Source organism: Globicephala melas, chromosome 3 (genome assembly GCF_963455315.2).
Source record: "Globicephala melas chromosome 3, mGloMel1.2, whole genome shotgun sequence".
NCBI lineage: Eukaryota > Metazoa > Chordata > Mammalia > Artiodactyla > Delphinidae > Globicephala > Globicephala melas.
The window spans coordinates 82,614,394-82,625,772 of NC_083316.1; the positions used below are offsets into that span (position 1 = coordinate 82,614,394).

The following is an 11,379-nucleotide window of genomic DNA, read 5'->3' on the forward strand; positions in this document are numbered from 1 at the left end:
AATGAATCATTGTAATTCACTAAATTAATATAATAAAAAATAAAAGCTACATGAACATCAAAATGCAGAAAAAGCATTTGACAAAATCTAACCCCCTTTCATAATAAAAACACTCAATGAACTAGGAATAAAAGGCAACTTCTTCAAATCGTTGAAGTACATACATGGAAAACATAGAGCACACTTAAAAATTAAACTGTAGAGGCATCGTATGACTGAGCAATTTCACTCCTAGGTATAAATCCAGAGAAATGAAAATATATGTCCACACAAATACTTACACACAGTTCAGTTCCACATGTAAAGAGCTTAGAAGTTACCACTATGTCCTAGTAAGTAACAAACTGAACAGACTGAAAAATTAACACTCTTCTTGAATACATAAGAGAGGGGAAGACACAGGGCAAATTTGACAAGATTTTGAATTCAACTGTCATTATAATTCATCAATCCATACATTTACATTTTGCGTTTGATTTCCAGAAACATCTGTTCTGTGGTTAAAAGAAATGAGAGCTTACTTCAGGGCTTTGATGGGAGCCCTTGAATTCTCAGACTATAACATGAGCTGAGAGTTAACAAACCTAAGTTTGTCATTTTCTCTTCATAAGTGCTTAAGGGCATTCAAAAGATTCCATCCATCACCAGAGTCCTTATAGTCATCATTACTACCATAAGGTAAATTAAGCATCCACTCAGCTTTCAAGGTACATGCTTCATTTGGCATTTCATCCCAATCAAGCCTAGGTGATAGCTTGATTAGTTATGATACCACTACATGCCAAGAACTACTACCCGTCTTCCACTGGCAAAGAGCTCAGCACTTCACTCAAGATTAAAGGCATAACAAAACCAATCCTAAAATTACAACTTTATGAGTATATCTTCTGGGACTACTCCTGATACCAATTCCATAACAGTCTGAATCCAATCAGAAGAGAGAAACCACACAGTAATTTGAACAAGAAAAGTTTAGTATAAAGAATTATTAACTATAACAGGAGATTCGTGTAACAAGGCATTAGCTAGTTAGATGTAAAGAGAATGCTAAAGAATATAGAAATAGCCCATATAAGGAACAACCACTCCCCCAGGGCTGAAAGGGAGCACTGAAGGGCTAAAATTCACACCTTGCTGAAGAGAGCATAGCCATGGCTTATTGAACGACCAAGAAGTCACTGTGGTGCCATGCTAACAAAACTGGCAGGAAATCTATACTCTAAAACTTTGTGGTAGTTCTCCTTCTATGTGCTGGGGAAAGCTCAGGAATGCCAAAGGAAGCTGCCAGCCACTGAGTGCTTCTGGACACCATGCACTACAGCAGAGTGATACTGGCGAAGATGCAAGCACTGCAACAGCTTGATGATAGAGAAATCTGTATACACTGCAGGAGCTTGTCAAGCAAACACACTGGAACCAAGAAGTAAAATTTCCTGTGTAATGGCTCTCCAGTACCTTCTACTGATAAAATTTAACATTGTGACAGCTCACAAAGAAAAATATTTAAAGGGCCCAGGTCTATTTTCACAGAGCAGGCAAAAAGGATGAGTTTGGAGCTGAGAGGCAAAAAGCTGATACTAATATTGATATAGAGAGGCAATAAATCGACAAACTAATTCTGAAAGAGTTTGTGTAGGCACCCAATCATACATAAACTCTTTCAGAAAAAAGAAGAGAAAGGAATGCATCCAAATTAATTTAATAAGGCCAGTATAACCTGATACTAAAGACAGACAAAAACATTCCAAGAAAACTACAAACCAATACTCTCATTAAAAAAAATTCTTAGCAAAATTTTGGCAAATTGAATCCAGCAATCTATAAAAAAAGATAATAGGCCAGCAATAAGGGTTTATCCCAGGAATGCAAGGTTGGTTAAAAATCCAAAAATCAAAAAACACAATATATAATGTTAATAGAATAAATAAGAAAAACCATATCATGGTCTCAGTAGATACAGGAAAAGAAACACTTGATAAAATTCAACACCATTGATGACAAAAATTCCCAACCAACTAAGAATAAAAGGGAACATCTACAAACTGGTGAAGAGTATCCACAAAAACCCTGCAGTTAACATACTTAATTGTGAAAGGCTAAATGATTTCTACCTAAAATCAGGAAAAATAAATGAATATCTCTTTGCAGAACTTCTATTCAACATTGTACTGGAGGTCCTAGTCAGTACAAGAAAGCAAAAAAAAGAAATAAAAAGCATACAGACTGGGAAGAAAGAAGTAAAACCATCCTGATTCACAGCTGACATGATCACGTAGTTAAAAATCCTAAGGAATCTGCCAAAAGCCTCCTAAAACTAATAAATTAATACAGCAAACTTGCAGGAGAGAAGACCTAAATAGATACACCATGGTCAGGCATCAGAACACTCAGTATTGTTAAGATGTCAGTTTTCTGTAGAGGATCGACTTGAGGACACAGGGAGGGGGAAGGGTAAGCTGGGACGAAGTGAGAGAGTGGCATGGACATATACACACTCCCAAATGTAAAACAGATAGTTAGGGGGAAGCAGCCGCACAGCACAGGGAGATCAGCTCGGTGCTTTGTGACCACCTAGAGGGGTGGGATAGGGAGGGTGGGAGGGAGATGCAAGAGGGAGGAGATATGGGGTTATATGTATACATACAGCTGATTCACTTTGTTATACAGCAGAAACTAACACAACATTGTAAAGCAATTATACTCCAATAAAGATGTTAAAAAATATATATATAGGCTTAAGCTGATTGCAAAATGAATCTTTCATTGGGGTCTGGAAAATCTACTCTCCTAGCAACTATCTTTCAAAAAAAGAAAATTTTATATATATATATATAAAATTCTAATTTGCTATTTGAGGTTTCCCGTAGAATGACTGTTTTGAGCAATAGTAATTTCTGTATTCTTTCTTATAATAAATCAAAAGAAAAAAAGATGTGAATTTTCTCCAAACCTATACAATCAAAGCATACCCAACTAAAATCCCAGTAAGTTTTTTTACAGAATTAAACAAACTGATTCTACAATTAATGTGGAGAGGCAAAGTAACTAGGATAGCCAAAACAACTTTTAAAAAGAACAAAGTCATAAAAATACCTGATTTCAAAACATATAAGAAAACCAGAGTAAACAATGCAATACAGCATTTGCATAAGTTAGACATATTAGTTCAATAAAACAGAATAGAGAGGCTAGAAAAAGACTCTAGAGATTAGAATTTCAACAACAGTGTCAAGGTAATGCAATGGGTCAAAAGACAGTCTGTTTAATAAATCATGCTGGAATAAAGTATCCATATGGAGAAAAATTATTTTTGACTCTTTCCATACACACACAAAAAAATCATTCAAAATGGATCAGAGATCTAAACATAAGGGCTAAACCATAAAAATTCTAGAAAACAACAAAGCAGAAAATCTTCATGACATTGAGTTAGGCAATACATTCTTAGATAGAAACCAAAAAGAATGAACCATAAAAAATTAAGAAACTGGACTTCAACAAAAGTGAACACCTTTTTCATCAAAAAGGCACAAGAAAATGAAAAGGCAAATCACAGATTTGCGGGGAGAGAGGGAGAGGGTGGCAGGCAGGCAGGTATGGCCTGAGTCTGGTCATAAGGAATGATCAAAAAAAACCATGTCAAAGTTCAACATAGAGAATGAAAGACCCATATACTTTAAGACTGGCATGGACATAAGAAACAGGGAAAGAATGAGGAACTGTTGAAGACTAAAGAGGAAGTCTAAAGTATGACAACTAAATGCAACATGTGTTCCTGGATAGAATTTTGGACCAAAAAGGGAAAGGAGAAAATATTGAGACAGTTGGCAATATGTAAGTGGGGGTACGAATTCATAACATGATGGTGGTGTCACACTGATATTCCTGACTGGGAGGGGTGTAAGGTGGTTATGCAGCAGCATGTCCTCACTTTGGGAAGATGCACACTGGAGTATTTAGCAGTGATGGGGCACCATGTCTGAAAAAGTCTATAAGTATAGGAAAGAAAAGGTGAAGGAACAAATGTGGTAAAATGTAAACAACTGGAGAATCTAGGTGAAGGGGAGGTAGGAATGCTTTGTATTGCCTTTGCACCCTTTCTGTATGTTTGAAATTGTTTAAAATGTAACAGTAAATAAATGAATTGATAAATGGAAAATGAAGAATTCATTTAAATAAATTCATAAATTCATTTATGAATGAAAGACTCAGTATTTATACCCAAACTGTGCTAATGATCCGTATGAAGTCAGTTAATAAGCAGTAGAGCTAAAAACCATTCACTGCAACCACTTGTTAAAAACGTTCACTGGCTCCACATTACCCACCGAATAGGGAGATTATATTGAGATGATGCTTGTAAAGCACCTGACTTATTAACCCAGTACATTAATGGGAAGTAATCAACTTTTAGTATCCTTTCAGAATTCTCAGTCAGATATTTAAAGACCTTCATAATGTGGCCACAATTTGTCTTTTTCTTCTTTTTTAATTTACTTATGTATTCAATACATATTTATTGTCTTTTCTGCCTCAGTCACTATATTAGGTTCTGGGGAGACACGATGAATAAAATAAATATAATTACCGGTTTGGGTGGTTAGATGAAACCATCATCCAGCCAAACTTGTCACTCACCATTCTAAAACAAGGCTTTCCTGTAACTGAGTGTTTACTTACCAAAACACTCTTTCATTCATTTCCTTATTCAATAAATATTCTACATCCCCAGCTATCACTATACCTATTTGTCAAGGCATAATTCAAATGCTTCTTTCTCAAAGAAACTTCTTTAATGATTTCTCAAGACAAACTGATGACTATTTATTTGTTCCTCTCATATGGTACTTATCACATATAGTCTTTTTATTGAAGTTATTTAGTCACAGCATTTTAGAGCAAAAACAGATCATGTTTGGCAAACTCCAATATCATCAGTGTAAACAGGATAGTAAAGAATCTAGGTGTAATGGGAGCGGTGAGGGCTGTGGCCAAGTAGAAAATATATGCCTTCTCTAAAGGCATTCAAATTCACACTCTTCTTCAAACTGTGTGGGCAAAGATAAACACCTTTGAGTTTGGTTTCTCTGATATAGTTTGAGGTCCCACTCCACCTCTTCAATCCACACATAAGGAAACAAGATCCAGGAGACAAGTGGCTTGGCCAATGTGTCTCAAAATTGTGGGTAGAAGCAGAAACAACCTGGTGATCACAGATACTGTTTTCGACTTTATTTTAATCTCCCAAGTGATTCAGCCCTGAATGACAGAGCTTCTCAGGGCTGGTGACCAAACAACGGTTCAACGACTCAACGCCACCCTCCCTCCATCAGGCTCTCTGGAGGCCAGGCCCCCTTCACACACGGAGGGGGGATTATGTCCATCAGGTGCCTGATGAGGTGAAGTAAACCAGGCAGTGGCCCGTTTAACCAGCTTTGATTCCAGACGTACCTTGAGGACGCTGGAGAGTCCCGCCACACGAAGCGGGGCCACCACACCACACGTAGCTCTCCCCACGCACCTCGTCCCTCTTCCGCCTCCCCAACGTAGGCAACCCTCTGACGCCCCGCATTGGCCCGCACCAGAACCACCTCTCCTCTACCCAGCCCCCCGTCAGGCTTACATTGAGAGATGACCAGGATGCAGAAGAAAATCAGGAAGCAACGGATGTTGTTGAAACGCTGACAGCGGGGAAAAGTCATACAGCCCAAGCCGCAGGGCCCCTCCAAACTCTCTTTCTGTTTTTCCCGTACCTTCTTGATACTGGAAGGCGTGGACCCAGCCTGGTCTCTTTCTCTGAACCTTCCGAACTTGATTAGGTTAGCTGGAAAGATCCTGAAGAGCGGGTTTTTTCCCCTGGCTTTCCCGGCCTCGGCCTCCGAGGGCACAGTGTTCTCGGCAGGTTGGGCCAGCGCAGCCCGGGGCTCCACTTCCACTAGGGCTTCTTGCATGGCTCCGCCGCGGCCCGCTGAGGCAGGGGTCGTGGCTGACGCTGGGCGGCGCAGGCGGGGCGGGCCGTGGGCTGCGGTTCCCACAGGCTCGGTGCGGCCTGCTCTCCTTGCTTCAGCGGAAAAGCCTGCTGGGCCCGGACGTCGGGGAACTGGTGGCCACCCAAACCTCCAGAGGGAACGTTTCTCCTTGGGCAGGAGGCAAACGTCCCGCGGGGAGGCTGACAGTTGCCCTGGGAGAGCTTACAGGGCTGTTTCCTTCTTTGCTTCCACGTGGGGAGGGGGAGGGGGGTGGAGCGAAAGCTAGTACGACTAGATTTTGATAACTGCTCACACAGACAGGGGCCGCCAGAGGAACTCTAATGCAAAGGATCCATTAGATATTTTGATCCACTAGCATCAAAGGATGCTACTACTTATTTAATACTTTCTCATTAGGAAGCAAGGAAAGAAAAATGTTCAATAATGGGACAGTAGAACTGTCTCCCAGTTTACCCAGACTTATTTTATCGTGGTGTTTTTTGAACTGGATGATCTCGCTAGAAACAACCTGAAAATTGTTAAATGACCAGGAGAAATCAGAAGACATGAAAAAGAAACTTCCTTTCCATTAGAGTAGGGTTGTTTTTGTACTTGGGAAAGTAAATCATTTTCCCATTCCCCTATTTAGGGAGGAAAATAATAATCCTTTCTGTTTTTAACTAGGGATAGAGTTTCCAGGACAATAATTTCTATGTGTAAAACACTTCACTTAGCAGCAAATGGATGAAAACCAGCAAGATGAAAAAACAATATACTTTCCCAGGCACAAAAATCCTTCTGAAAAGAAAGAATGTAAGAGAATATTACCAGGATATGAAACGTGTGTTTTTATGTAAAAATGCAATTTATTATCGGTTTTCTTTTCTTAGGCAGAAATACAAGTTATTCAGGACATATGTATGGGGAGGATGACTTTCCAGGAGAAATGAAACTATCTTTCCTCCCCTGGATTAGACGTTGTGTTATCAAAAACAATCCAGCTCTTCAACAAGTTTTTGTGCTGCTAAAATGGTACTGGGGCTGGTAGACCAGGGGAAAAAAAATCACCGAGAAGAACTGGGAAGGAAGGTACCAGAGACACCACCATTGACCTGAGGCTGGGCTTTCTTCAGCAGAGCTATATGCCCATTGGTGAATGGAAATGTTATTTTGCCTATACTAAGAAACTTAATTTGTCAAATATACGTAAATACATATACAATGATCACCCTCTCAGTCTGAAGTCTTGGTAGTCATCTGTAATTTATTTTTCTTCCTAACTCTTGGGAACTCTTCAGACCCAGCGTTAGAAGAGGATTTCCAGTACTGCAATCTATTTACCTGTCTTACCCTCTGAGACTCCATGTAATATTTTATTTGAATAAAGGATTCCATAGTTCAAAAACTATTTGGAAACCTGTGATTTTTCAGGATGAAATTTGCAAGGCTCTTCATGCTTTGACTACTGCCTTCTGACTGACTTTATTATGACTTTGGTCTTCATGTTCCAGTTCTACTCAGTTCATTGTGACTTCCCAAAGACTTCATGCTACAATTTCACTTTGACCATATAAATCTCCATTAAAACAAGCATCTCATGTTATTTGTATATATATTTCTCCACCAAACTGAACACATCTTGAGGGAACAGTGCTTAGCACTTTAAAGAATTTTATTAAGATTTGATTAGTAATTAATTAACTAATTAAAAATTGGCTGCTACAGGAAGACAATGACTACAACCAATGGAAACTATTAGTAATACTTAGGGAAATCTTTAAAGGAGCATGGAGCATATTACTAGGGTAAAGATAAAACCAGAGAAATATTGTCCTTGGATTGATTTACCCTGGGAAACCTATGCAGAAAACAAAGAACATTCATTCCATGAACAGAAGATTTTATAAGAAGCATTTTTAGCTAGAAGTATTAAACTTCCAGCTATGATTCTATAAATAACATTTTACCCTTTAATATCTGCATATTTCTAGATTCTCAACTGCATTACTTACTTGGGTAGCACTAGTACCTTATCAAGGAAACTGACAGAGATGATCTCCCCTCCCGATTCTGATTTATTGATCTTTGACTTGCTTCCAAGGTCATCTGAGTAATTCTTTATGCAAGGATACAACTGTATGATCGTGTAGCCATATTTTAAATACCCACTGATGTTTAAAGTATCCATGGAGAAAAAAAAAGATTTAGCCCCTTACGAATGTTAAGTCTGGAAATCACTACTGAAAGCAGTAGGTGACAGTCATAAAGTGATATGTCCTTTCACTGTACGAGACAGCATATGTTAGAAGGTCATTGCAATGACACCTTATTAGCACAACTGCATCCTGAGGGATAGATGAAGTCCTCGGGGAAGTTCTGCCCGTGGCTTTTTTGTGGTTGTTATTCTGATCACAATTTTTTTTTTAAGTCCAAAGGAGCATCAAAAAGAAGTAATAAATGATTCCTTACTAACTTCTTTTTACTTTTGGCCAGAACTGAGACCTTTGAAGTTTCCAAGTCTCTAAGAAATAAAAGTTTTAGAGCGGTGCTGTCCAATAGATATAAAATGTCAGCACATGTGTAATTAAAATTTTTCTAGTGCCCACCATAAAAAATAAAAACAGGTCAAATTAATTTGAATTATATATTTTCTTTAACCAAATATGTTCAAAATATTGTCATTTCAGCATGTAATCAATATTTTAAAACCATTAACTATAATAAGATATTTTATATTCTTTCATTCCTACTAAATCTTCAGTATTTAGTGTGTATTTTACACTGAGAGCATATCTCAGTTTGTACTGGCCACATTTCAAGTGCTCAATAAGCTACATGCGGCTGATAACTACTGTAATGGAGAGTGCAATGACAGAGGTTCCTTTTAGTTTTAAAAAGTTAAGTCTGTAAGTAATTTTAGGACTAGAATTTATTTAAATCACAGAATTAACAATAATTCTTTTAGTTATTAATTATTTAACTGATGCTTTGGCATTCTATATCTGTTATATTTTACTATAAAATGAGGCTTTTTCCATTTGTATAAATAAATTTGTTTTTTAAAGCCAAGCTAAATTATTTAGTTGTGTCTTTTTTAATCGTAGTGCTTATTCAAGTGGAGAAGTGTCTAATCACAAGGTTTTTATTACCTAATGGGGCACTGCCATTCAGTTACAAGAATTGTAGCCTAAGTTTTTAAGAAGAAATAGTAGCTCTTTCTTGCCTTGCACATTTAACCTCAGTAAACATCACACTCAACAATCCACGTTGATTCTCTTTATATGGTGGTACAATGTCTACATAGAATTCCATCGTATGAATTTAATATAATTTATTTAAGCACTCCCATATTGATTAAATTGGCTTGTTTCCAATTTTTGCTCTGACAATTCTGAAATGAACATCTTCATATGTAGACTATTTTCCTAAAAGACAGATCACTGATTTAAAACAGCTTTTTATAGAAAATGTAAATAAGACTTATAAAACATATCCCAATTTTGGAAATACTAAATGTGAAAAAACTGTCTTTGAATCTATAAAAGTATGGATATTAAAATCCTTTTGCATATTTTCTAGAAGTTAACAAGTGACTATTGCATAAAATTTCAATATAGGCGTTGAAATATAGATGTCAAGTAAAGCAGTCCCTGATAAATTCAGCAATCCAACAGCTTAAGATATTTCGAGACCAGCTTGAATTAAACAATGAATGTTTATGAGGTGCTGCTAAATATACACCATATAATATTTATTTCAGCTAAAACCTCTAAACTTGTATATAGGAAGAACTACTCACTAAAGTAACCTGTTAAGAGTAATTCATAAAACTCTTTTTGCCAAATGAGTCAATAAAGCAGATATACATGATGGTACAAATTACTGTAAAGTGGTTTAATACAGAAATGACCTTAGTTATTAAGGGATATAGAACTGTTTGCTCCTTCAGTAAATTGCCGTCATTTGCTTAGGTTAGCCTTGGTAAATGATTCTTGCTTCCTCTCTGCTTAAGAGTAGTGACTTTTTGCTACAGTTTCTAATATGTTGCCTCCCATAATTATGTAATCAAACTTATTACATATTCTACACAAAATTTAAGATCTGCAGTTTCTGCACTGAAAATAAATGCAACGTACCACTAAAAATATTAAAAATGTAGGTGCTGGGCTTCCCTGGTGGCGCAGTGGTTGAGAGTCCGCCTGCCGATGCAGGGGACACGGGTTCGTGCCCCGGTCCTGGAAGATCCCACATGCCGCGGAGTGGCTGGGCCCATGAGCCACGGCCGCTGGGCCTGCGCGTCCAGAGCTTGTGCTCCGCAGCGGGAGAGGCCACAACAGTCAGAGGCCCACATACCACAAAAAAACAAAACAAACAAACAAAAAAATGTAGGTGCTATAAGTACTGCTTTTCTCAATGATTACAGGTTTTTAAATTTTACTGTTTTTTTTGGCTTCCCATGAATCTCTTTAGTTTTCTGAGATTAGAAGTCTGACTGTGACTGCTGGATAAATGAAGCACTAAATAATTTTTTAAACCCAAAGGAAAACAATGGTAGGTGGCATGAAAGAAGCATTATGTATAGTGAATGAAACATAGACTTTGGATCTAGCTCTTCTGCTTAGTTATTACGTATGGGGTAAGTCTTTTAAACATTCTGACCCTTAGTTCCTCAATTGTAAAGGAAGGATAGTATACTATTTAATATATTATTGTGAATATTAAAAGCAACATACTAAAAGTGTTTAGCACAGTTCTTGGCATATTGTAGATATTCAAACAAATATAATTACTTATCAAGTTACTAGAATCATGAACATTTATATTAAAAAGTACCTACTATGTGTAGCCCTCTGTAAGTTAGACCTCAATCAATGGATAGAAGTTGACTTAATTGAGGGGGGAATCTATGAGCAGATGTTCTCACAAAAGGCTACAGTGAGAGGGCAACACTTGAGCTTATCCTTAAAGAAGTGGCAGAATAAGTAATAATGTTCTCAAGAAGCAGAATAGCCTAAACTGACGTTTTCTGTGAGAGACATTACAGATGAGGTTTAAGACATTTAGAAAGAAACTTAAAAGTTGTAACAGTGAGGGCTTCCCTGGTGGCGCAGTGGTTGAGAGTCCGCCTGCCGATGCAGGGGACACAGGTTCGTGCCCCGGTCCAGGAAGATCCCACATGCCGCGGAGCGGCTGGGCCCATGAGCCATGGCCGCTGAGCCTGCACGTCTGGAGCCTGTGCTCCGTAACGGGAGAGGCCACGGCAGTGAGAGGCCCATGTACCGAAAAAAAAAAAGTTGTAACAATGAGTTTTAAGGTTTCCTGAAGCAGATTTTTTTTTTTAAACACAGACTGGATGACTTTTATTTATTATTTTTACTTTTAAAATTTTTATTTATTTATTTTTGGCTGT

At 37.8% G+C, this 11,379-nt stretch overlaps 1 protein-coding gene across 1 annotated transcript in view; it reads right to left on the bottom strand.

Moving 5' to 3' along the window:
- The window catches only part of SLCO6A1 (solute carrier organic anion transporter family member 6A1), a 104,923-nt gene extending 98,972 nt beyond the window's left edge, over positions 1 to 5,951 (bottom strand). The window contains exon 1 of the mRNA XM_030843084.2: positions 5,624 to 5,951. Coding sequence (XP_030698944.2) covers positions 5,624 to 5,951 — 328 coding nt within the window. The remainder of the gene's footprint in view (positions 1 to 5,623) is intronic.
- Positions 5,952 to 11,379: the final 5,428 nt, after the last annotated feature.